This window comes from Bos mutus, chromosome 9 (assembly GCF_027580195.1).
Source record: "Bos mutus isolate GX-2022 chromosome 9, NWIPB_WYAK_1.1, whole genome shotgun sequence".
Classification (NCBI taxonomy): Eukaryota; Metazoa; Chordata; class Mammalia; order Artiodactyla; family Bovidae; genus Bos; species Bos mutus.
In genome coordinates, this window is record NC_091625.1 from 50390251 (window position 1) to 50416969 (window position 26719).

The 26719-nt window shown below is 36.7% G+C and overlaps 2 protein-coding genes across 5 annotated transcripts in view; one reads left to right on the top strand and one right to left on the bottom strand.

Moving 5' to 3' along the window:
• CCNC (cyclin C) overlaps positions 1-26719 on the top strand; it is a 37033-nt gene that overhangs the window by 8049 nt on the left and 2265 nt on the right. Inside the window, exons 4-12 of one of the 3 annotated variants that reach the window (XM_070376552.1) lie at positions 1-70; positions 2087-2138; positions 7632-7687; positions 8423-8458; positions 9167-9258; positions 9963-10030; positions 13972-14051; positions 15121-15239; positions 16069-16513. In XM_070376552.1, coding sequence (XP_070232653.1) covers positions 1-70; positions 2087-2138; positions 7632-7687; positions 8423-8458; positions 9167-9258; positions 9963-10030; positions 13972-14051; positions 15121-15239; positions 16069-16123 — 628 coding nt within the window. In that variant the 3' untranslated portion in view covers positions 16124-16513. Of the gene's footprint in view, positions 71-2086; positions 2139-7631; positions 7688-8422; positions 8459-9166; positions 9259-9962; positions 10031-13971; positions 14052-15120; positions 15240-16068; positions 16514-16682; positions 17891-26719 lie in introns of those variants that run through there. The other 2 variants (XM_014480407.2, XM_070376553.1) reach the window with 2 other exon arrangements.
• On the bottom strand, positions 8-26682 carry LOC102281833 (thiosulfate sulfurtransferase like domain containing 3). Of its 2 annotated transcripts, none has more exons than XM_070376555.1 (4): positions 25976-26682; positions 23439-23612; positions 23182-23341; positions 8-146 (listed from the first exon to the last, which is right to left on the bottom strand). In XM_070376555.1, the coding sequence occupies exons 1-4, from the start codon at positions 26046-26048 to the stop codon at positions 143-145; spliced, it is 411 nt and encodes a 136-aa protein (XP_070232656.1). In that variant the 5' UTR covers positions 26049-26682; the 3' UTR covers positions 8-142. The 2 variants fall into 2 exon arrangements, with proteins under 2 accessions (XP_070232656.1, XP_005902671.1); XM_005902609.3 differs by lacking the exon at positions 8-146 and adding an exon at positions 21272-22873 and having other exon boundaries at positions 25976-26672.

Genomic DNA, 26719 nt, shown 5'->3' on the forward strand with positions numbered 1-26719 from the left:
GTATTCTCTGAAAAGTATAGATCCTGTATTAATGGCTCCTACATGTGTGTTTTTGGCATCCAAAGTAGAGGTATGAATTCCTTTTCTGTTCTTCATCAAAGTACAGTCAACGTATATTGGTTCATCTGTTCCAGTTTTCACATTACCTGTGTAAAAATAATAACAGATGGCGATTTATATAAAATATTGAAATTTGTACAGGATCAAAGAAATATCTTTGGCCTCTAAGACATTTGTTGTTTGGCACTAAGGAGTATTGCATAGATGGTACGGCTTGTCCACTGTAAGCTGAGAATGTTTTCCCTTTTCCTCTGCATGCTTCCTGTGTTCTGCTGGCTTCCCTTCTTGCCTCCTGATTGGCTGCCTAGTGGGCTGTGGAAAAGCAAGTGGGAAAGCAAGCACTGGGGAGGTTATAGCTATTATATGCTTTCCAGCAAAGAATGGTTTGGGTGAGGGAAAGAGAAAGATGGGAACTTTCAGCTAAGACCAAATTTCTGTTTACCTTACTTAACCTTTACAGTATTTTTGAGAGAGCTCAGCTAAAATCCAGACAACAAAGCAGATATAATTAACTGGTCTTTATAATAATCCATTGTAATCTTTAGTAATATGAATCCTTTATATTATGTTTCTATTTTTAGATGCTGTGTTTAGAATAGTAATTGTATTTCTGAATACTGAATGGAATTTAATTGTAAGTGGTAATTTAAGGAGGTAGAACCAACTTTGTTTTTAAGTTCTTTAATGGAAAAGAAGGTGTTTATAAAAGGCCTGTGTTATGGGGTGGCTTGTCCAAATATTACCATGTAATTGTATGTATCTGAAGGACAACCAGTATGGGAAACCAAGACAAAAATCTTTATAAACTTCTTGTAGATTAACTTAGAGTTTTAATTTGTCTTCTTTGTTAGATATCTTTTGTTACATGATTTACTGAATAGAACTCTTATAATTTACTAAGTGAAAGTATTTGCTTGAAGAATTTTGGGTAGAATTATCCTGGAAGATGATGTATTCTTTCATATTTGGTTATAGCATTTTAAAAAAATCTTTTAACTTTGACCAAATCTTTCTGTGTTTTATCCAGTTGTGTGAGAACTATATTGAAATGTCATTTAAGAAAATGTCTGAGCCGTTTAAATTTCAGTTTCATTTATTATGGCTTGAAGTTTATATGAAATATAAATATATACTACAGGCATACATGGGTTCAAACACAATTAGATAAGGATGTAGGTTGAAGGTTTTTGGACAGGCTCTAGTAATTAGTTTCTTTTTTTGACTAAGGAACCAATTCTTGATTTTTCAGTTTTAAAATGAAGCTTTGGGAAAATCCCTGGTGGTCCAGTGGTTTGGACTCCATACTGTCACTGCCGAGGGCCTGGGTTGGATCCCTGGTCAGGGAACTAAGATCCCGCAGGCTGTACTGTGCAGCCAGAAAAAAAAAGAATACAACCTTTTAACTTTATAAGGTTAGCTACAAATTAATTAAGACTATGTAAGGTAGATCACCTCATAAATTTGTTATTTTTACAGCAGTGGTATGTTAAGTTCAAAGAAGAAATAGGAACTGATGTCCAAAGCCTTAATGCCATACCATGGAAATGAATTTGAGTACAGAAAACTGGCACTGTCACTTTAGAGCTTGGTTTCTACTTTGGTGGTGTGGTGGTTTATTTGCTAAGTCCTGTCTGCCTCTTGCAACCCCGTGGACTGTAGCCTGTCAGGCTCCTCCGTCCATAGGATTCTCCAGGCAAGAATCCTGGAGTGGGTTGCCATTTCCTTCTCCAGGGGATCTTCCCGACCCAGGAATCGAACCCGGGTCTCCTGCATTGCAGGCAGATGATTTACCAACTGAGCTATCTACTTTGGTACCTTCCAATAATAATAAATTATAAAATTACTTAAGCATTTGTGTTTAAAGTAATTTTAAGGAAAGGTCATAAATTTAGATATTTAAGAACATCATTCTTTTGCAAACATCGGAGAAACATAGGAAATACTCTGTTTTAATAGACTTCAGATATACTTAGGTTCATTGGGTTACTGTGTACTTATTTAGTCTCATTTACTTTTCTTTGTCTAGGAATTTGGAGTAGTTTCAAATACAAGATTGATTGCTGCTGCTACTTCTGTATGTAAGTGCAAAAATTATATCCTGCTTTAAAATTGTAATTCTGAAGAAGGCTCCATAGGACATAGATGTTTTGCAGTTTATGAGAGCTATGAGAGATTAGTTTGGTCTGTTAAATCTCTTGAGGTGAGGTTATTACTTTGACTACTAAAAATGGGTAGTTACTATTGATCAAAAAACATCAGTTCTATGGCTCTTAATTTTGTAATTAGGGTAAAGAAAATTTTTGTTTTTCAATTTTATTATACTTTATTGCTCCATAATGACTAGCTATTGTGCTACTCTTGTGGGTGAAGTAAACTATTTCTTCAGCAATTGTAATTACGTCTTTGATGGAGATTATGTATTTTTCCTCCATATGGAAAAATACGGTGCAGGAAAATATGCTGACTCTTTAGTCCTAGAGCTGATTCTAAGCACCAGTTTGGGTCTAGGCAGCAGCTATGTAACTTTGAGCAAGTTGTTTTACCTTTTGGACTTAGTTTTTTATCTAAAAAGATGGGGTTTATCTACCTGTGAATGATGGAATTAAAGGAAATAACACTGTAAAGTACTGTACACAAGGTAATAACAATATTATCTTATGCTCCGTCTTCCTAGGTTAAGCCAAAAGATATCGCCTAACAAAAGATAATTTTTTTTTTCCTCCTGTGATCTTACACAGAAGAGACAGAAGGTGTTTTAAGTTTATGAGCCAAGGTTTCATATTATGGGGTCATTCCCCTTTCTGAAAAGAGTGTATTAATAAAATTGAATCTTTATCATGTCATGTCTTATTTTGAGGATAGAAGAGTAATAATCAGTGTTGCCATAGAATTTAATATACCAAATGTATCCCAGTGATGAAGTATTAAATTGTCATCTGGAAAATCAGTATTATTAAAAAATTGAAAAATGACTACAAGGAAATCTACCAGAATATTAGCAGTGCTCATCTCTGAGAAGATTATAGGTGCCTTATTTTCTTCTTACTTTAGTTAGTCTCTGTTATCCAGATTTTTTAGAAGGTGTATATTTTAAAAAATGTAAAATACCTATTTCGAAGCTTTTTTTTTTATAGTGTATTATATGGCCCAGACAGCTTAGGTTTCAGATTTCAGCTCCAGTGCTTTTGACATGCAAATTAAGCAAAATATAACCTCTCTGTTATATGAGTATATTAACATCTATGTCATAGGGTTGTTGAGAGGATCAAATAAGTTAATATTAATAAAGCTCTTAGAACCATGCTTTGCTCAGTGTGTTATTAGCAATTTGCTAGGGCAGCCATAACAAAATGCCAGAGCCTGCACAGTTTAAACATTTATTTATTTTCTCAGGATTTTGGAAGCTGGAAATCTAAGATGAGGGTGTCAACAAGTTAGTTTCTGTTAAGGCCTCTTCCTGGCTGGGAGATGCCTACGTTATTGCAGTGTCCTCACATGCCCCTTTCTCTGTGTGTGTACATCCCTAGTATTTCTTCCTTTGTAAGGATACCGCTCTTATAGAATTAAGGCCCCATGCTTATGATCTCATTTAACCTTAATTGCCTCTTTAAATGCCCTGTCTCAGCATCTAGTCAGATTGAGGGTTAGGGCTTCAAAATGTAATTTGGGGGGAAGGGACATTATTCACCCCATAGTACTCAGTAAACTTGTGACTATCATCAAGTTCATCAGTAGCAGCATCAGTTATCACTGGAAAACACTATACTGGATGCAGTGGTGGATAGAAAAATAAGTACAAAGAATTAAAGGACAAGAAAATAAGACATCAATATAGAAATACTAATACAGAAGAAAGTAAGTGGCATAAAAGAGTAATAGAGGATGCAGTGAATGTTTTACACGGGCAAAGATGATTTGTTAGATGAATCCAAAAAGACTTAAATAGAATTTGATAAAGAATTTGTACCCAAGGAAATGCAGGGGAAAGACACCCTAGGAACATTGAACAGTGCAGTTAATAAATATATGGAAAAGCTAATGAGTTACATTCGGCAAATGGTGAGTAAAGAAATAGTGGGAAAATAGCACTACCTGACTAAGGCCAGATAATAGATGGCCTTCAGTGAGGAATCTGTAGCTTGTTCTGTTGTCAGTGGTGGTACCTTTCATAGCTTTTTTTCAACATGAGGGTGATTCCAGAATTGTGTGTTGGGAAGTGATTCTGGCAGAATTACGTAAGATGAATTGGAGGAGAGTTTGAGTGTAAGTCGATGGACAAATTTTGAAGTTTTTTATGTGATACGGCATGGATGAACCTTGAGGATACTATGATAGGTGAAATAAGCCAGTCACAAAAATGTAAATCTGTGTGATTCCACTTCAGTTCAGTTCAGTTCAGTCGAGTCGCTTAGTCGTGTCCGACTCTTTGTGACCCCATGAATCGCAGCACGCCAGGCCTCCCTGTACATCACCAACTCGCGGAGTTCACCCAGACTCACGTCCATCGAGTCAGTGATGCCATCCAGCCATCTCATCCTCTGCTGTCCCCTTCTCCTCCTGCCCCCAATCCCTCCCAGCATCAGGGTCTTTTCCAGTGAGTCAACTCTTCTCATGAGGTGGCCAAAGTACTGGAGTTTCAGCTTTAGCATCATTCCTTCCAAAGAAATCCCAGGGCTGATCTCCTTCAGAATGGACTGGTTGGATCTCCTTGCAGTCCAGGGGACTCTCAAGAGTCTTCTCCAACACCACAGTTCAAAAGCATCAATTGTTTGGTGCTCAGCCTTCTTCACAGTCCAACTCTCACATCCATACATGACCACAGGAAAAACCATAGCCTTGACTAGACGGACCTTAGTTGGCAAAGTAATGTCTGCTTTTGAATATGCTATCTAGGTTGGTCATAACTTTCCTTCCAAGGAGCAAGTGTCTTTTAATTTCATGGCTGCAGTGACCATCTTCAGTGATTTTGGAGCCCAAAAAAATAAAGTCTGACACTGTTTCCCCACCTATTTCCCATGAAGTGATGGGACCAGATGCCATGATCTTTGTTTTCTGAATGTTGAGCTTTAAGCCAACTTTTTCACTCTCCACTTTCACTTTCATCAAGAGGTTCTTTAGTTCCTCTTCCCTTTCTGCCATAAGGGTGGTGTCATCTGCATCTCTGAGGTTATTGAGATTTCTCCCGGCAATCTTGATTCCAGCTTGTGTTTCTTCAGTCCAGCGTTTCTCATGATGTACTCTGCATGTAAGTTAAATAAGCAGGGTGACAATATCCAGCCTTGACGTACTCCTTTTCCTTTGGAACCAGTCTGTTGTTCCGTGTCCAGTTCTAACTGTTGCTTCCTGACCTGCATACACATTTCTCAAGAGGCAGGTCAGGTGGTCTGGTATTCCCATCTCTTTCAGAATTTTCCACAGTTTATTGTGAGCCACACAGTCAAAGGCTTTGGCATAGTCAATAAAGCAGAAATAGATGTTTTTCTGGAACTCTCTTGCTTTGTCCATGATCCAGCGGATGTTGGCAATTTGATCTCTGGTTCCTCTGCCTTTTCTAAAACCAGCTTGAACGTCAGGAAGTTCACGGTTCACATATTGCTGAAGCCTGACTTGGAGAATTTTGAGCATTACTTTACTAGCGTGTGAGATGAGTGCAATTGTGCGGTAGTTTGAGCATTCTTTGGCATTGCCTTTTTTGGGATTGGAGTGAAAACTGATCTTTTCCAGTCCTGTGGCCACTGCTGAGTTACATGAGGTAATTATAATAATCAAATTAATAGAGATGGAAAGTAGAATAGTGGCTGCCAGGGACTGGAGGGAGGGAGAGAAAGGGGGCATTTTCAGTTTTGCAGGAGAAAGAATTTTGGAGATGAAGTGTACCTGCATGCATGCTCAGTCACTTCAGTCATGTCCAACTCTTTGTGACTCTGTTGACTGTAGCCTGCCAGGCTCCTCTGTCTGTGGGATTCTCTAGGCAAGAATACTGGAGTGGGTTGCCATGTCCTCCAGGGGATCTTCCCAACCCAGGGATTGAACCCTTGTCTCTTATGTCTCTGGTCCTGGGAGACAGTTTCTTTACCACTAGCGCCACTGGGGAAGCCCATACACTATTGCAAATGTAATTAATACTACTGAACTATATACTTAAAAAGAGTTAAAGATGATAAATTTTATGTAATGTATATTTTATCATAATTCAAAAGCCACCAGGAGTTTCCTGGAGGACCAGTGGTTAGGACTTGGAGCTTTCACTGCTGGGGCCCAGGTTCAGTCCCTGGTCAGGGAAGTACGATTCCACATGGCATGCAGCCTGGCCAAAAAATTTATTTAAAAACAAAAAAAGCAGAGGGAGATTTATAAATCTTAGAAACTTTAATAGGTGATCATTTTTAAGTTACTAATAACTAAAAGGAGAGGAATGGAAAGGTTAAGTAGACAGTTCCTAATGTCAAGTTTAAGTGGTTTAAGATTTCAGATCTTGACAGATGTTACCTATCTAAATGAGCTGTTAGAATACTCAATTCCTACCTTTTTTGAGGAGATAAGAGGATTGATTAACAGTGTTTTCATTTGTACTTTTTTGGTGACTAAGTAGTAACTGTGTGTATGTGTGTGTGTAGTTTTGAAGAAAATCCTAGAGCCCTTTGCATGTATATTCATGATTTTATTAAAATGTATCATTTGATAAAAAAAATACATATTATAAAATGTTTAGAATGTTCAGATCAGTAAAAACCCTTAAATCTCAGAGATAACCACTGTTAACATTTTTTGGTTATATTATCCTTCTAATATTTATATATATAGTTTACCTTGAATAACACAGGGGATCGGGACACCAACTCTGCTAAGTTGAGAAATCTGCATATAGAACTTTGGCTCATATAGTACTTACTTATTGGGAAAATCCATGTATGTGTAGACACAGTTCATATCTGTGTTGTTCAAGGATCAGCTGTGCTTTGCTTAGTTGCTCAGTTGTATCCAACTCTGTGTGACTCCATGGACTGTAGCCCACCAGGCTCCTCTGTCCATGAGGATTCTCCAGGGCCCTCCTCCAAGGGATCTTCCCAATTCAGGGATTAAACCCATGTCTCCCACATTGCAGGCAGATTCTTTACCGTCTGAACCACCAGGGAAGCCCAAGGTCAACTGTATATATTTACAAATAGATAGATACTTGTAAACACATATATAACCCGTGTTCCTTTTAAGCTAAATTACTAAAGAATAAAGCAATACCATTCTAGAGCTGAACAGATTTTAGAAATGATAAAAGCCATTGATTTTTTTCCCATTTCCTGTATTTTTTAAGCAGCAGAATCCTGTCTTAATATATTAAATATATCATTGAAACTCTCTAATTGTAATTTGGATGGGGTCCTAGAGCTTTCTTCCACTCAGTCTTTCCCATTGCCTGAGAAAGGAAGAAAAATCTTCATCTCTAAGCTTCCTCAAGAGTTCTTACTAAAAATGATTTAGCTTTACCATGAATATTTTACACTGTATTAAAAAAGTTTGTGTTAATGATCTCCCCATTTTCTCAGTTTAAGTTTTTTTGTTTGTTTTCTCAGTGAAAACTAGATTTTCATATGCCTTTCCAAAGGAATTTCCTTATAAGATGAACCATGTAAGTATATTGTATAAAATAAAACTACTTGTCAAAGCTGTGTATATAAACTATATCTCCATTTTATATTAAAATAAACTGAATAGTCTCCTAGAAATGGCAATTTAAAATTGTACAAGAATGTGGACTTTATTTCTAAATTAAAGGTAACCTGCTTCTATCATAAAAAAAAATAATTTATAGCTGTGGTTATTAACCCTGGGTGCCCATTAAATCACATTGGGAGCTTTTTTAATAATACTGATGTCAGGGGCGCTCTGGAAAAGATGAATTTCTATTGCCATTTTAATAGACATATTCTTTTTCCACCTTGCAAGGGTTTTTTTTTTTTCTCTTTAAATTGTATTTTTGTTTCATTTTAGTACTCTTCTATTATTGATTTGTAACAAGAATGATATTTAAGTGGAGATAATTGTGTTTTTGCATTTGTTGAGTGGAAAGTGTATTATAAAATCTGAAGTTTATACAGGATATTTTAAATAAAAACAAGTAATAAGAATGCTTATATGAGACGGGCTTTTCCTTACAAGAATTAAAATGTCTCATAATCACAGTTGCATGCATTGTGTAAAAAGTAATTTTTTATAGCATACGTTCATTTTGACATAAGCTGTTGTTTTCTTGATTTAAAAACATTTTAGAACTTTTGATAAATAGCTATATATTCTTATGTTAACCTAAGTAGACTCAATTTAATTTGCTTTCATGTTGACATTTATAATCTTTTTAAAACAGGTATTAGAATGTGAATTCTATCTTTTAGAATTAATGGTAAGTATATTTCTTCCTTATGGTTAATAGAGTAAAACTTAACTTTGAAATTTAGTGAAGTCATAAATTTAAAGAAATAATTGTAGGGAGGTGCATTTTAAAACCATCCGAGTAATATGTGATGGTAAACCATAGTTCGTAGTGGCATCATCACCTGTATGCTCTTGGAAGCCTGTAAAATTGTATATCTTACTTAGGATGGGAAGTGTTTTCTGTTCTATAGTAACTATAATAGGATTACAATCAAACCAGTCAGGACAGTAAACCACTGTAAATTATTTGCACAATTTGTGTATATGTGTGGGATTATTTAAAGATAGATTATGTCTTTGGCAGAATTCTGCTCCACCAGTTGGGAATTACGGATTTATAGGCTAATAAGAGGTTTCAGTGTGTTGCAGATGTGACACTTTGAGTCTCTAAGGGAATGGATGCTGACTGACTGCCAACCGATTTACCAAGGTATATTCCAGAGAGAGCACTGCCTTCACTGTTACAGTAGAGTTTAGGGCTGCCATGCTGCTTGCTTAAGAGAACAAGAGGGAAGCAAGCATGAGTTAGAAAAAAAATACATTTTGAAATACACTATTAAAAATAGAAAAAAATACATTTTGAAATATACAATTAAAAATCAGTTGGGTAATGATAAGGTTTTTGTGCTATAATAAATCTGTTTTTATACATACACATTTTTTAAACTGTTTCTAGGATTGTTGCTTGATAGTGTATCATCCTTATAGACCTTTGCTCCAGTATGTGCAGGACATGGGCCAAGAAGACATGTTGCTTCCCCTTGCATGGTAATTAGAACAGAAGTTATTCATAGTGTGACATGTTATTAGTTAGGAAGGTTGACAATTAAATATGAAGTTTAGCATTTTTAAAGTAAACAGTGCCCCAAGATATTTTATGTTCAGTGAAATATCTGCTTATTGAATTTTAATAACTATGTGGGAATAAATGCTAAAATGATAAAGATCTATTTGATGGATATTTCCATTAAAATTTGATTCTTATGAAAAACAGTTTACATGAAAATTAAGATTTTATCTTTAAACAATAATGGAATGTATAACTGAATCACTGTGCTGTAAGCAGAAATGAACACTGATTTCAACTATACTTCAGTAAAATAAATTTAAAAATGTTATCTTTAATCAGAATATTTTGGGTGGTATTCAGCATACATATTAATATTTTGTATAATTTCTAGTTTCCTAACTGATTTTCTAATTTTAGAAAAAACTTTCTTATATTAAAATTTATTATGAAGTTTTAAAAATTTAAATATATTTAGCTGTAATTTTATTCAATAAATTGGCTTATTGTCACATTCATGTATCCATCTTTTTCCTTTGATGTTTTCACCTTTATGTCTGTTAAAGTAATATAAAAGAGATATAAATATATACAGATAGGGGAAATCTGGCCCTCTCTGGAGGGAAATGTACAATCATATGAAGTAGTTCTGCTTTCAGTAATAACATGATTTACATTTCTATAGGAGGATAGTGAATGATACCTACAGAACGGATCTTTGCCTACTGTATCCTCCTTTCATGATAGCTTTAGGTATGTAAATGTGGTGTATCTTTATTAGCTAAATTATTATAAACCTATTTAGCTCATCCTAAAAGAAATTTCACCCTATTGTGCTTTATGTTTTTATGTTCCTTGAAGTAATAGACTATTCCTTGCATGTGAACTTTCAATAATATGAACTGCAACTGTCACAAATCAGGATTATTTCCCCCCCACCCCCCTTTTTTGGTAAGTTTTTTTTTTTAATCGCTTAAAATAATTTTAACCAGTATATGAGTTTTTTGGCAGAGAAGTTTGGAATTAAGACTTTTAACATTAGTTGATATTTATATAAAATTAAGTCTTTCATTTCCTGAGCCCAGTTAAGTCCTCAGAGGTCAAATAAAGGAGCCTTTTGTGGTCCTTAGTGCCTTGCTGGAGGGAAAGTTAGCCACTATTCTGTCAGTTTTATCTGTGAAAGGCAGTACTGTCATGAATTACTAATAGAACAGATGGTTTTAGGTTTAAACTTCCTTTAATTTACATTTGTGGGAAAATTACCTAACCCTTTTTGAGTTTGTTTCCTTAATTATAAAATGTGGGCGGTACTAAAACTCTGTATAAATTTGTTACAGGAATTAAGCTTTCTTTTAAATAATGCCTGCCATATATTAGGCACTTGTTAGTTTCTGTTTCCTTTCTGTCTTCATTTCCATAACTCTTGTCTTCTTGATTTCCTCCGTATTCTTTTACCAGTTCAGACTTATTTTCATTGGTTTCTCTGTATTCAGTTACCCCTTTAATGTTTATGTTTCTCAGCCTTCTTACATGAGGGATGGCAAATAGGTTATACTTTTATAGTACTGGAGGCTCGCTGGAGTCCTGTGTTTGGAAGGATTCTGAAGTGGCATCTGGGTTCAGTGGGGAGGAATGCAGAGATCTGCATGGGTAGGAAGGCTGTGTGCCACATCTCTGTCATCCATGCTCTTTTTGTTCTTCCCCTGGCAGGCTCATCGATTCTGCTGTCTCTGTGTGTTGAAACATTTAAATTTCTTTATTCAACCAAGATGTGCTCCTGAACTGGTCTTTATATCAATCTGTGCCTTTTGGATAGCTTCCTTTGGCATCTCACTGGCCCTCAGACTCTTAATTAGGACGGAACTCAGCAGTTTGCTCCAAAATATACTTTTAAATGTCTTTGTTATGTTGATGAATAGGACTAGTTAGTTGGAAACCCAGTAGTTAGGCTCTTTTATCTCCCTTGATAACCTACTTCTAGCTGGTAACCAACACCTGTTGTATCTCTCTTTAGTAATCTCATAGCTATCTTCTCATTTTTATCCAGATTATTACAGCTATCTCCTTCCTGACTAATTGGCTTCCAGCATCCCTGTTCTCATGAGCCAGTCTGTCCTCCACAGTTGAGCAGGGCTAGAGGTTCTCAACCAGGGATGATGTTTCTCCCCACAGGATGTGTGGCAGTGTCTGGAGATGGTTTTGGTCATGACAGCTGGGGTGGGATGCTCCTGGCTTCTAGTGAATAGAAGCCAGGGATGCCGCTAAGCATCCTGCACTGCATAGTGCAGTCTTAAAGAATTGTCCAGTTCATAATGTCAGTAGTGCTGAGATTTAGAATCTGAGCTGGAAAGAACTTTTTAAAATGCAGAATTTGTGCCCCAATTAAATCTTTAAGTGCTTCTCCCAGTTCAATTCAGTTCAGTCGCTTAGTTGTGTCTGACTCTTTGCGACCCCATGGACTGTAGCACGCCAGCCCTGCCTGTCGATTGCCAACTCCCAGAGTTTACTCAAATTCATGTCCATTGAGTTGGTGATGCCATCCAACCATCTCATCCTCTGTCATCCCCTTCTCCTCCTGCCCTCAATCTTTCCCAGCATCAGAGTCTTTTCGAATGAGTCAGTTCTTTGCATCAGGTGGCCAAAGTATTGGAGTTTCAGCTTCATCATCAGTCCTTCCAATGAATATTCAGGACTGATTTCCTTTAGGATGGACTGGTTGGATCTCCTTGCAGTCCAAGGGACTCTCAAGAGTCTTCTCCAACACCACAGTTTAAAAGCATCAGTTCTTCAGTGCTCAGCTTTCTTTGTAGACCCAACTCTCATCCATACATGACTACTGGAAAAACCATAGCTTTGACTAGACGGACCTTTGTTGTCAAAGTAATGTCTGCTTATTAATATGCTGTCTAGGTTGGTCATAACTTTTCTTCCAAGGAGCAAGTATCTTTTAATTTCATGGCTGCAGTCACCATCTGCAGTGATTTTGGAGCCCAAAAATATAAAGTCTGTCATTGTTTCTACTGTTTTCCCATCTATTTGCCATGAAGTGATGGGACCAGATGCCATGATCTTAGTTTTCTGAATGTTGTTTTAAGCCAACTTTTTCACTCTCCTCTTTTCACTTTCATCAAGAGGTTCTTTAGTTCTTCACTTTCTGCCATAAGGGTGGTATCATCTGCATATCTGAGGTTATTGATATTTCTCCTGACAAATTTGATTCCAGCTTGTGCTTCATCCAGCCCAGTGTTTCTCATGATGTACTCTGCATATAAGTTCAGTAAGCAGGGTGACAGTATACAGCCTTGATGTACTCCTTTCCCTATTTGGAACCAGTCTGTTGTTCCTTGTCCAGTTCTAACTGTTGCTTCCTGATCTGCATATAGGTTTCTCAAGAGGCAGTTCAGGTGGTCTGGTATTCCCATTTCTTTCAGAATTTTCCACAGTTTGTTGTGATCCACACAGTCAAAGGCTTTGGCATAGTCAATAAAGCAGAAATAGATGTTTTTCTAGAACTCTCTTGCTTTTTCGATGATCCAGTGGATGTTGGTAGTTTGATCCCAATTTCTGGATAAAATCCATAGCTTTGTTTTAGCATTTATATACCTGTCACTGTCTGCTCCACTTCTACCTTTTGTAAAAACTCAGCTTAGATATCATCTCTTTAGTGACATGCTCCTCAACTTCGTACTCCCTGAATCACCTGAGTCTTTGTTTAGGATGTCTCTGTCCCTAGTATACTCTGTGTATGCCCTGAAATGGCATTTTCCACTGTATTTTTATTACCTATTTTTATAATTCTGACCTTTGGCCTTTCAGTTCATCTTGGACAAGCCCTACTTTGTAACTTTGTTTAACTTGGGGCAACCAGTATGTTGTTTCACATTTGAGTTACTCTTTGCCTAGAATGTCACTCTTAACAAAGTCATATGGTCACATTCCCTGACCAGGGAATACAATATTTAATAAGCCTGTGGGATCAGGGTAGGCAGGCTGCTTGGGAAAAATTATAGTAGGCAAAGTTAAGATGTAGATTGTCATCCTTGGGCTCTTTCATTATCTTTGTTAGTTTGTATTGTAAGTAATGTATATAAATACATTGTTATAGTTCATTACATTTTTTTTTCTTCCGCTCTGTTGGATTACAACACTAAATTCTGTATAGAATGCCCAGTTTTCACCTAACTTGATCATATGCTAATGACTTGAAAAAGCAGAAGCAACACTGCTTTTAATTGAAATACCAAAACAGAGTAGTGTTGAAATTTATCATTGCATAGATTGGCTGGTTTTTCTGGTTTGTTTTTTTGTCACTCTGACTTTTGGGTGCATTTTGACCACTACTTTGTACTGCTGTTCAGGGATTCTTCCCCTGTGCTAATTTTCTCAGTGGACTTTTTCCTCTCTGACATGCCCTAACCCTTAAGGCAACTGCACCATGACTAGCTCACCTCATGCTCACCATGAGGAGCAGATGTCAAAAACCTTAAAAAAAAAATTGTATATATATCACCCAGTAATTTTTCCTCCCTGTAAGATTAAATTGATGGGATGGTCATATAATTCATAAATTATATGAATCTGTATAATTTTTAAAAAGAATATAATAAAATACACATAAGTGAATGAATATCTTTGTGACTCCATAAATTCCATGTGCAATTAAACATGTAATTTGTGTCTCATTTTCTCTCCAGCTTGCCTGCATGTAGCCTGTGTTGTACAGCAGAAAGATGCCAGACAGTGGTTTGCTGAGCTTTCTGTGGATATGGAGAAGGTAATCTTTAGAATTCCCTTAACTGAATATAAACTTGAACATTTTGAAGTTAATGTCGTATTTATTTACCATGTGCCTAAAATTTCATGATGTCAGCCAGGCAGTGAGTACTTCTTGGTTAAAAAAAAAAATGTTAAGAAATACGTTGGCAAGAAGAATTGATTTTGACCATTTAGGTTATATTTCTCTTCAGTTTAGGATTACATACAATGGTAAACTTAGAGGTTGCAAAGCAGTCTCTAATTGCCAAAATTGTTTTAAAAGCTACCTAGTGACTACTGTAATACTACTCTGAACTCCAGTAACACAACCTATCTCCTGACATTGGATTGTTGCCCTTTTTTCTACCTTTTTTTGCTGAAGTGTTCTAGAATCAGTCCAGGGATAGATTTACTCAGGGGAAAAAAAAAAGATCTAATTTGGAAACTGGACTTGATAGATTTGTAGCTGCTGGTTTTTGAGTACCTTAATTCACGTATAGAGTAGTTAGTAGAGAATCAAAATCTTTTGTGCACTACCTCTCATTAAATTTTTTGAAACAATGATTTTAGAGGAGTGTACTTTGTAGTGGTAGCACTTCCCAGGTGGCTCAGTAGTAAGAAATCTGCCTGCCAATGCAGGAGACACTGGTTCGATCCCTGGGTCAGGAAGATCCCCTGGAGAAGGAAATGGCAACCCACTCCAGTATGCTTGCTTGGAGAATCCCATGGACATAGGAGCCTGGCAGGTTACAGTCCATTGGGTGGCAAAGAATTGGATATGACGGAGAACACACACGCTCTATAGTGGTATTCTTTTTAATGATTTAGACTTTTGTTCCTCGTACCTCACTGTTTTGTTTTGGTTTAAGATATCAGTAGATAGAAGGAAACCAACTGCAGAGATGGATAAGGATAAGACCTAGCATACATGTGCTTTCACATTTACTGGGATTGACTAACCTAATCTGAAGGATAGAGACTGTCTTTTCACTGTTTCCTAAATGATGTCTAGGATGTGATGTGTGGTCTTTATATACCAAATGTTGCTTGATATTGCCACTGAGAACTTTTCAAATATTTTCTTCTAGATTTTGGAAATAATCAGGGTTATTTTAAAGTTGTATGAGCAATGGAAAAATTTTGATGAGAGAAAAGAGATGGCAACTATTCTTAGTAAGATGCCGAAACCAAAACCTCCTCCAAACAGGTACTTTGTAGAGTTTAATTATTGCTTTTATTTAATTATATATATCATAGGCATTATCATATTTTTAATAAGAGTATGCTATTTTGTTTTTATAAAATGTCTTCTAAAACTTCATGATACATGTTTTTTTGTGACTTAATATTTTGAAGACATCTCATTTTAAAAAATACATTAATCTGATCATCTGTTAAGTAACTTTTCTTGATATAATGGCAGGTCTATTACAGGTATCCCTCAACATATGGCTATATACTTACATAAGTTTAAACAGAACAGAGATAGGCAAGTCCATCTAAAATTCAGGGATAAAGAATTTTGTAGTAGTTCCATGTCAGTTTCACTCTGTGTCATCTTTTTTCCCCCCAGTAGTGGCTGTTACCCTGTTGATAAAGTTCAGTATCATTTTTCAAAAACTTAGATGATTGATCTGATACTGTAAAGATAAATAATTTTGACTTTCGAGTGACTCAGAGATCCATTGCACATAATAACATAATTTTGCTAAGTATGAGTTACTTGTGCTAAAAGGGTTTTTTTGTTGTGGTGGGGTTTTTTATGTGTTTTATTGTTTTTTAACTGGATCTATTCATTTACGTTCAGTGGTTCTCAGCTGTCAATGTACATCAGATCATTTCGTTTAGGGGGAAAAGGTCAGAAGGGAAACTACCCATCTTAATCATTTATCAAGAAAAATAAATAAGTTATATAACGTTAAGATTGATTTGTAGATCTGGTATGTTAAGGTTACCATTTGGAAAAATTAATACTTTTACAAGGAGCTGTTTAAAGCAGCCATTCAAACAGCTGCCTTTGGATGCATTTTTTGCAGAAATTCCCTGAGTGATTCTTCACTAGTTGCAGGGCCTGAAGCTGCAAGATGCTGATGGACAAGATAAGGCAGTTATCCTATTGCCACAGTTACTGGTATTTTCAGTTTCAGTGTTTAAATATTCAGTGCTTTCCAGGAAATTACCATATTTCTTTCTGACTTTTAAAGGTTTGCTGTATTCACGTATGGTTTTATTATGCTTTTGGACAATGATTTTTTGGAAGAACACTTCTTGATTTTTATTATTAGTAGGAATAAGATTTTCCATGTATAATTTAATTTCATAGGAAATTTGTCTAGAAGAATCTCTATGTTGAGTGATACCTGTAATGACAACAAAATACCCTAATTTAAATTTTTGAGTGTGTATGGACACTAACTTCCAGAATGCTTGCTATATGTATGAGGGCACCAAGTTACATAAGAATAAAAACATAAAACCAAATGTAGTCTTCTGGATTTTAATTTTTCCACATCTGTATCTTATGATTGGAAATGTCTTTGTTTTGTAGAGCCTATAGCAAAGAATAACTTTAAAAATTAGTAGCCTTACTAGGGTTTTGAAAATGAGTCTTTTAATTGGTGTAAAATCTCTTTCTTCCCCACTTGAACAGTGAAGGAGAGCAGGGTCCAAATGGAAGTCAGAACTCTAGCTACAGCCAATCTTAAAACATTCCGAAGAATTTCATAGTGGACCAGTTGGAAATAAACCATTGGACAGATTTCAGTAATGTCTTCAGTGGAACACAAATGAAAATGAATAGCTTGTTTCTGTCAAGCATATTGGGAAGTGATTTTATTTTTGCAAAATGTTTTCCTTACCTAATTTGATTCTAATACATAATTGATTAAAATCTATTGTTTATGAAAGTTTGGAAAGGTTCTAAGAGGACCTACAGACAGACATACAGACTTTTGAAAATTAATAGCTTCTGATTAGTATAATTTTTCTTAATTTGGATAATAGAAATTTTAACTTTTTATTAAGCCAGAAAACATGAAACATAATTTGTTTAAAATTCTCTTTGGTCACTGAATGACCAAAAAAAGGAAATAAGTCAAATATATGAGGGTCTTTTTTTTTTTTCCCTCCTTAAGTTAAACTTTAAAATTGTATTTAAGGAATCAAATCTTACAAAATCCTGGAAGGTGTTGGTGATGATGATGATTTCAGGGAAATGAATCAATTACCTATGATTTTAAAGTGTATTTTATTCAGTAGTTTTGGTATCTTGCCATGGAGGATACTAGCCCAGCCTAGCAGAAAAGTGCAATATGTACAGCATACTTTGACATTTTAAAAGTTATACTCCATAACCATTTTGAAATGCTGGGCAAACATTTAAAAAACGTGCATTTAATTCAGTTAATCAGGCATTTTGAAAGCTAATTGGATGAAAACTGTAATATGGTTGAAATTTGGTAACATTTTTGTTATTTTTACTGTGAAGTTTTTATATGATGTACACACTCTAGTTTATTTTTGTGTCTTAGTGTGGACTTACAGATTTACTACAGGAATCCTGAGCCAGGAACACAGTCAGGTTTCAGGCCAGTTAGATACTGGCTGTTCTTAATTCTTATCTGAGTGTAGGACTTCAGACTAAATGTTATATCAGTGGGACTTTGCTGTCTGTAGAAGTTACTAAATTACATGATCGTTTTCTTCAGACTTGAAGGAGAGTGATAAAATTTGGAGTCATAGGATATTGATGTACAATTTAAGGATTAAAAATTTTTATAATTCAATTGTGAATAATGGATTATTAAATGTTGACTTCCTAGTATAAAACTACAAGAATAAAAATACATTCTCCAGCTATATTGGCTAGTGTCTTGAATTTATCTTTTTTGACTCTTCTTTCTGTTGTTTTTGGAGTCTTTCTTCCTTTGGATAAGTATTAAAGCCTTCTATGGTTTATCAAGTAGTAATTTCATATAGTTTATAAACAGACTTAGAATTCTGCTTCCTTGTGGAGAGTATCACATAAGCTGGAAAAAGATTATAAAGTCAGTACCATTGATAAACATTGGTCTCCTAGGATTATGAAATAAGAAAAAAAAGCTCTCCTCAGGTCTGAAGGAATTAAGATTGGGCTTGGGTTGGAAGGGCAGAATGATTATATATATCACAATCATTGATTTAACCCTAATTTTTTTTTAAGCCTACCTATATTTCTAAAAAGTTTTTAGTTTGAAAATACATATGCCTGGTACTTTTATTTTCAACCTCTTAAGTAGAAAATGTAAAAAACATAAATAAGAGTAGATAAAATGTTATAATGAGCCTCAATACCTGTCAACTCATGGCCAATTTCATTTTAAACTCCCACCACTTCCTTCAATATGCATATTATTTTGAAGCAAATCCAAAATATTTTGTCCATAATTTTCTTAGTATGTAACCCTAAGAGTAAAATACCTAGAAGAGAATTTGTCAAAATAATTTTGTAATAATCAAATATCTAGCGTTTATATTTTTAGTTGTTTCCTTAATATCATAAAAATTATTAAATAATTCTACTTAGGATCTAAATATAGACCATATGTGTAATTCATTGATAAATCTTTTAAAATTCTTGGATTCTTCCTTTATTTCATTTCAGAAGTTCCCCATTTTGGTTTGCTTGTTCACTAAGAATTTCCCACCATATGTACTTTGCTGATTGTATCTTTGAGGTGCTACTTAACATGTTCTTTTCTCTGTATTTCTATATATTGGTAATGGAATGCAAAAGCTTGATCAGGTTCAGGCTCAATTTTTCTTTTTTTCTTTATAAACTACTGTATAAAGTATGGATATTTTCCCTCAGGAGGCATATAATGGCTGGTTGTCTCTTCCTTTATTTAGCAGCCATCGAGGATGTGTATTGTTAAGTATTAGCGTAGGCTGCATTATTTAGTAAGACAGCCGCTAGCCACGTGTGGCTACTGAACACTCAAAATGTGGCTAGTCTGAATTGAAATGTGCTATATATGTTGAATTTTAATACTCGGTACAAAAGAATGTAAGATATCAAATTTGTTTATAATGATTATATGTTTTAAATGATTTTTTAGATACCTAGGAGTAAATACAAATATTAAGATTAATTTCACCTCTTTTATCTCTTTTTAAATGTAAGCAAATTAAAAATCACATAATGGCTTGCATCATAATTCTTTTGGACAGTGTTGCCATAAGACATAAGGAAAATGTCAGATCCAGTTCCATTTTCTCTGCTTTTTATTCCTGCTCTCAGAGCAACTTATAGTCATTTCTTTGCTGTTGTGTTACTTCCACATTTTCAAGTAACATGCTTATCGCATTTATTGAGCACTTACTTACTATGTAACAAGTATATTCTAAGCTCTCTACCTTATGAAGTCATTTAATTCTCAGGCAGTCTTTTCAGAGATGTTCTTGTCCTCAGGAACAGAAAGTTAAATAATTTACCTAATCACAAGTCAAGAGCTTGGATTTAGTTCAGTTCAGGTCCTCACTCGTGTCCAACTCTTTGCGACCCCATGGACTGCAGCATGCTAGGCCTCCCTGTCCATCGCCACTTCCAGAGTTTACTCAAACTCATGTCCCCAAAAATTGAGTAGGTGATGCCATCCAGCCATCTCATCCTCTGTCGTCCCCTTCTCTCGCCTTCAGTCTTTCCTAGCATCAGGGCCTTTTCCAGTGAGTCACTTCTTCAAATCAGGTGGCCAAATACTGGAGTTTCAGCTTCATCATCAATCCTTCCAGTGAATATTCAGGACTGATTTCCTTTAGGATGGACTGGTTGGATCTCCTTGCAGTCCAAGGGACATTGAAGAGTCTTCTCCAACACCACAGTTCAAAAGCATCAGTTCTTCAGCACTCAGCTTTCTTTGTAGTCCAACTCTCACATCCATGCATGACTACTGGAAAAACCATAGCTTTGACTAGACGGACCTTTGCTGTCAAAGTAATGTCTCTGCTTATTAATATGCTGTCTAGGTTGGTCATAACTTTCCTCCCAAGGAGTAAGCATCTTTTAATTTCATGGCTGCAGTCACCATCTGTGGTGATTGTGGAGCCCCAAAAGTTAAGTGTGTAACTGTTTTTATTGTTTTCCCATCTATTTGCCATGAAGTGATGGGACCAGATGCCATGATCCTAGTTTTCTGAATGTTGAGTTTTAAGCCAACTTTTTCACACTCCTCTTTCACTTTCATCAAGGAGCTCTTTAGTTCTTCTTTGCTTTCTGCCATAAGGGTGGTATCATCTGCATATCTGAGGTTATTGATATTTCTCCCAGCGAGCTTGGATTAGATTTTTATTAAAATTTGGGCAGTGGACTCCAAGGCCCAGGCTCTTAAACACTTCACTTTACTGCCTGCTCTGCTTACCCTCCAGTTTCTTTTAATTTTTTTCAGTTGTAAATATCATTGCAACTTCCTACTATTGAAGATTTAATTTTTCCTGCATACCTCCTATTCTCCATTCCAACTCCCATCTACCCCACCACCACCCTGCCTGGGACTTCTACTCCCATCATCCTCCCAGGTAAACTGCATAAATGTTGTTAAACTTATATTCAGTATATATTAAGTATACACAGATAATTTTGTGTTCTGTAGTATTTCCTTTCTATTTGAATATTTTTTGCCTTCTGGGAGTAGGGGTTTTAACTAAAAGCCTGGTATGTTTATGCAGACTCTTTACCCTGACGTATTTACCTATTCCTTGTTGGGTCAAGTAGTTCAACTGCAGTTCACTCTCTATAGTTTTTCTTCTCTGTGAGCTTGTGGCTCTTAATATCCTCACTTTGTTAATATATATGCCCTAGTAATATTTGTTTATATAATTTGCTTAAAGGCAGCAAGGATTTGAAGAGTCATGATCTGGGGAGAAGGAAAGCTGAGGAGGATGAGCCAACATTGAAAAGTGTATCTGTGTGTGTGTGTATTACATGTATTTTCCATCTTTTCTAGTTCTTGTAGGGAGTTTGCTCTGCTAGAAACTAGACTGATGTGTCAGAAATAGAAGTTCAAGGTGATAACATCACATCTCTACCCCCAGATTCTCCAATAGCTTAATAAATTATTTAGGACAAAAACCAGGTCTTTACAGTTTACTTTCCAGGCCTTGCATGTTCTGAGTGACTATATAAATGAGACTAAAAACAGATGGGTCTGAAGAGACAGATGGAAGAAAGCACAAAGTTGTTTTACCACTCACCAATATATGAACAAGTATAAGACCTAACATTCTAAAGGAATATACTCATGCTAGTGGGAATCATTTGCATTTAAACTTTCTTCTAATATTTTCATTATTTTTAATTGAGATATAATTACAGATAGTTACAGTTTAAAAATGTTTGCTTCAGTGAGTTTTGGCAAATGATTATATCTGTGTCCCAGCACCTCAATCAAGATAGAAAGTGCTTCCATCACCCTAGAAATTTTCCTCCTTGTTTTTCTAGTTAATCTCTTATCCTCAATGGAGGCAACCACTGTTCTGATTACTATCTCTATAGATCATATTACCTTTTTAGATTCCAAATTGTATCACTACCATGTTGGTCATAGTGCCATAAGTCTTTGCATATTGTTAATATATTTTCATTGTTCATATTTCACCTAGTTTTCATCCCAGATTCTTGGTATTTTAAGGTTAAGTCTGTTTGGTAATCTACTGGTCTAGCTCATAGCCTCTTTGATGAAGAGTATAGAAGCTATGCTGAACACCTGGTCACACATTATGATTAAGTAATACAAGTAACCGGGTATTTTGGAATATACTTAAAGCTCAACATTCAGAAAACGAAGATCATGGCATCTGGTCCCATCACTTCATGGGAAATAGATGGGGAAACAGTGTCAGACTTTATTTTTTTGGTCTCCAAAATCACGGCAGATGGTGACTGCAGCCATGAAATTAAAAGACGCTTACTCCTTGGAAGGAAAGTTATGACCAACCTAGAAAGCATATTCAAAAGCAGAGACATTACTTTGCCAACAAAGGTCCGTCTCATCAAGGCAATGGTTTTTCCAGTGGTCGTGTATGGATGTGAGAGTTGGACTGTGAAGAAAGCTGAGCACCAAACAATTGATGCTTTTGAACTGTGGTGTTGGAGAAGACTCTTGAGAGTCCCTTGGACTGCAAGGAGACCCAACCAGTCCATTCTGAAGGAGATCAGCCCTGGGATTTCTTTGGAAGGAATGATGCTAAAGCTGAAACTCCAGTACTTTGGCCACCTCATGAGAAGAGTTGACTCATTGGAAAAGACTCTGATGCTGGGAGGGATTGGGGGCAGGAGGAGAAGGGGACGACAGAGGGTGAGATGGCTGGATGGCATCATTGACTCAATGGACGTGAGTCTGAGTGAACTCCAGGAGTTGGTGATGGACAGGGAGGCCTGGCATGCTGTGATTCATGGGGTCACAAAGAGTTGGACACGACTGAGCGACTGAACTGATTGAATACTACTAAAATATTTAAAAATTAATTTTAGAATCCCTTTACTTTAGAAGCCTTTATGTTTACATGGTGAGTCACATACATTACCTTAATCATCATTAGCCTTTGGAAATAGGCTGGGGGAGGTGGTATTCCCCATTTATAGGTGAGAAAAAGATTCAACAAAAAATAATTGACATATACAAACTCCCTTTCCCATTAACCAGTGGTTCCAGGGCTACATTTTTATTCTTTTGCCTATTCCACTATTCTGGGCTGCATGTACACAAGGAAAGGGTCAGCTTATATTCCAAAAATCAATTTCCTTGTTTCTTCTCTGAAAGTTCATAGGTTGCCCATTCCTTCCATCCTCCAGCATAGTGTTGAGCACTAAAAACATACATCAAATAATTAGTGCTGTAACCATTTTTCCTGCTTTACAGCACAAGGTTCACAGGAACTTTAGAGATAAGATGACTTTAGAGATTTAGCAGTGCATTGACTTTTCACCATAATATTTACACTTGAAGCATATTTAAAGGATCATAGAATGAAAAGTACAGCCAGTCGATAATAATCTGTACTCTATACTTCTGTTAATATAGTAAGTATAAAATTCTTCAGTAGACCAATAAAAATATGCCTATGAAACACTGCAGTACATATCCTAAACCCATTTTTATCCTTAAGCTACTTACTTGTTAAAGCCCAGAGATATTGCTGTGACCATAGCCACCTTGCTTCTCACTCCAGCTAAACAAGAAAACACTAGACTGTCAGATTTGGATGGCTTTACTTCTTTGTACTTCTCTTTGAAGTCCTTTGGGTTCATCTGTAGAGCTTCACCTACATCATCCACTGAAAGAAAATGTTAAGAATTTCATTTAAATTTTAGATACAGTCAATTAGTGGATGTATGTTTTCCTAACAAATCAGGTTAAAACACATCACTTACATGGTATATTGACAGACCCAGGGATTTTTCCAGACTCATAAATTTCCCATGGCTCTCTAACATCAATTAACATAATTTTTTTAGACTTCAGGAGGTTTTTAAGTTCCTTATAAGTGACACCTTCACAAATAGCAGTACAAAAATTGAGGCAGCTTCTTTTTATTGACTTCAAACCTGGAAAGAATAAAATTAGCTATCTTCAAAATGACACTGTTACTAATATCTGGAAAGAGTAAGTCAAAGGAGTTTTCCTCATGTTCAAGTCAGCTCACCATATCAATCTTTTGACTTCTTATATAAAGTTTCATTTTCATAGTGGAAAGAACAGGGGTTTTAGAGTCAGATAAATCAAGGTTCAAATCCTGGCCTGCCCATTTAGCTCTGTGACCCTGGGCAGATTACTTAAACTCTCTGGGAGAGTAAAATCAAATAATATTATTTAACTTTTAGAGTTGCTGTGAGGTTTAAATAATCTATACAGTACACAATAATCTCTCTCCACCTTTCCTTCATGATTTATGCACATTGTTCCTTCTGAAGGGAACACCTTTCTCTCTCGTCTCTACCAGGCACTCTAAGCCTCCTTTACAACCCTGTTAAATGTCACTTACCACTTCCCCTTTGATCAAACACTTCCACTTCTATGTATCCATTCCCGTAAAATACTTATACACAAAGAAGGGTGTACATATACAAAAAGAAGCGTGTACAATGATAATTTTTGAAGAACTTTTAATAATAGCAAAGAAATTGGAAACTAAAATATCCATCAATAAGGGACTAGCTTTAGGGTAATTCATAGTTATGGGATATATGCAGTGGTTAAAAGAGTTTTATGTACTGCCATGAATACCTAAGCTTCTGAATACCTAAGTGAGAAAAAAAATTACAGAAGAGTAAGTGCAGAAGATCACACTATATATTAAATATTCCCCAGTGGCTCAGCTGGTAAAGAACCTGCCTGCCAATGCAGGACATGCAAGAGACACATGATCCCTGGGTTGGGAAGATTCCTGGAGAAGGAAATGGCCACCCACTCCAGTATTCTTGTGTAGAAAATTCCATGGACAGAGGAGACTAGTGAGTTACAGTCCATGGTGTCACAAAAAGTCAGGCATAACTGAGTGTGCACACACAGATTTGTTGTTTAGTTGCTAAGTCATATCTGAGTCTTGTGACCCCGTTGACTGTAGCCCACCAGGCTACTCAGTCCGTGGGATTTCCCAGGCAAGAATACCCAGATTAACATTTCCTACTCTGGGGGATCTTCCAGACCCAGGGATTTAACCCTTATCTCTTGCTTGGCAGGCAGATTTTTTTTACTGCTGAGCCACCTGGGAAGCACATACATTTATATAGGTATACTCCTATCTGGGGAGAGTATATAAAGGAGTGTGCTTTATTTGTTTTAATATAATTTTTGCTTTATTGTTTAATGAATATAATCATGTATTACAAGTATTTTTTAAAAAATGAAACAGGCACCTTTTCTCTAACACCTCCAACTCCATCCTTTCCAATGCAGTCTCACTTGACTGGGTTGTGTATGGTGATGGTTTATTTGTGTCTGTCTTACCCCCAAATGGGCTTCCCTGGTGGCTCAGATGGTAAAGAATTTTCCTGCAATGCTAGAGACCTAGGTTTAATCCCTGGGTTGGGAAGATCCCCTGGACAAGGGAAAGGTACCTACTCCAGTATTCTGGCCTGGAGAATTCCATGGACCCATGGGGTCACAGAGTCAGACATGACTGAGCTACTTTCACCTTCACCCCCAACTGGTGAAGTAAACTGTATCCCAGAAGGATGTCTGTCAGATTAGGAGCTCAATAAATGATTGCAGACTAAAGGTAAAACCAAATAACAGAATTTGTATGAATGACACATCTTCAACTACACAGGCTGTACCGAGTTATCAGGGAATAACTGGGGCGGGGAAGTGTTACACTGGCGCCCCTATATCTTTATCCACAAAAGTTGTTGCTAAAGGAGAGGCAGCATATTAAACAGAGATAAGGGACAGGAGGTCTGCTCTGAGTTCTAGACCACCTCTTCCACTAACCACCTTCGCTTCTCTGGCTTCTGTTCGGCCAGTTGTGGTACTATTACAGGCCGAACGAGGTATCTGGGTTTGATCAACCCGTGAGTGCTGCTCTCTAGTGGGTCACAAGTAAAACTCGCAAGACGGCTTCTCATTGCCACTCTCCATGGCAGGAACTGGCCACTCGGCTCATTTCCCTGAGTCGCGAATTGACCTTCATTGCTCAAGTCAAGCACCAAAGCTTTCTAACTGTTCCCACGAGAGCCCCCTGAAGTCATGTTTACCTCTCTGCGTCTGCCGAGAGCAACCCCAGACCCCAGTAGCCCGGAATCTGAAGAAACAAGGACTCTAAGTGGGTGTTACATTCCCAGGGCTCAAGTGTACTGGGTCTGACTTTTAACTGGAAGCCTTAAAGAAGCAAACACGGTCACGAACGCCATCCTTTCCCAGGGGCTCGTGGTTAGGCGTCCTCCCTTTCCTCGGGGACCACTGAACTCACCCCAGAGCACAGCCTCCGCAGACCCGAAGATCGTCCGGCAAGTACTCCAGGGCAGCAGGCGCTGCAGCACCATCGCTGCTAACCACTTCGTTCTCCTGCTCCTTCACTTCCGGCCGCGCGGCGAGCGGTGCCGGGCTCTCGAGCGCCCTCCAACTAGGCGCTGGCCGAACCCGGTAGTGCCACTAGGAGTAATCGCGAACAGAAACGTGCCCTGTTTTAAAATTTAAAATATTAATGGGAAAGAAACTGAGGGTTGGGAAGAAACTGAGGTATGGGCTTTTTTTTTTTTTAATTTTAATTATTTTTTTTTAAGGAGAGGCAAAGTTTAAAAGTGAAAAGAAAATAGAAGGCAATATTTAAAGGTATAAAGTAAGAAATTCCTCCGGTTTACTTCAAAACAAGGATTCTTATGTATTGGATTAAAGCAAACTTTAATACATGGACACTTTGCTAAGAATCACTCTTAACTCCCATAGCTGACTCCAACTGATGTCAGTATTAAGATAATCTCATCTTTCCCTCACTCATGATGATAGTTGACTATATTTGATGATAACATGAATGTGTTGGATGGTTGGATGGCATCACCGACTTGATGGACATTGGTTTGAGCAAACTCTGGGAGTTGGTGATGGCCCGGGAAGCCTGGTGTGCTGCAGTCCTTGGGATTGCAAAGAGTAGGACAAGACTGAGTGACTGAACTGAACTAAGTGTGTTAGTTTGCAATTGCTAATGTAACAATTA

Excerpts from the sequence above, each read along its gene's own strand:
- LOC102281833 (XM_005902609.3), bottom strand. The coding sequence starts at position 26,048 with ATGGTGCTGCAGCGCCTGCTGCCCTGGAGTACTTGCCGGACGATCTTC. Across the intron at positions 23,613-25,975 it reads TGCGGAGGCTGTGCTCTGGG|GTTTGAAGTCAATAAAAAGA; the intron begins GTGAGTTCAGTG and ends TATTCTTTCCAG. Across the intron at positions 23,342-23,438 it reads TGGGTCTGTCAATATACCAT|TGGATGATGTAGGTGAAGCT; the intron begins GTAAGTGATGTG and ends ATTTTCTTTCAG.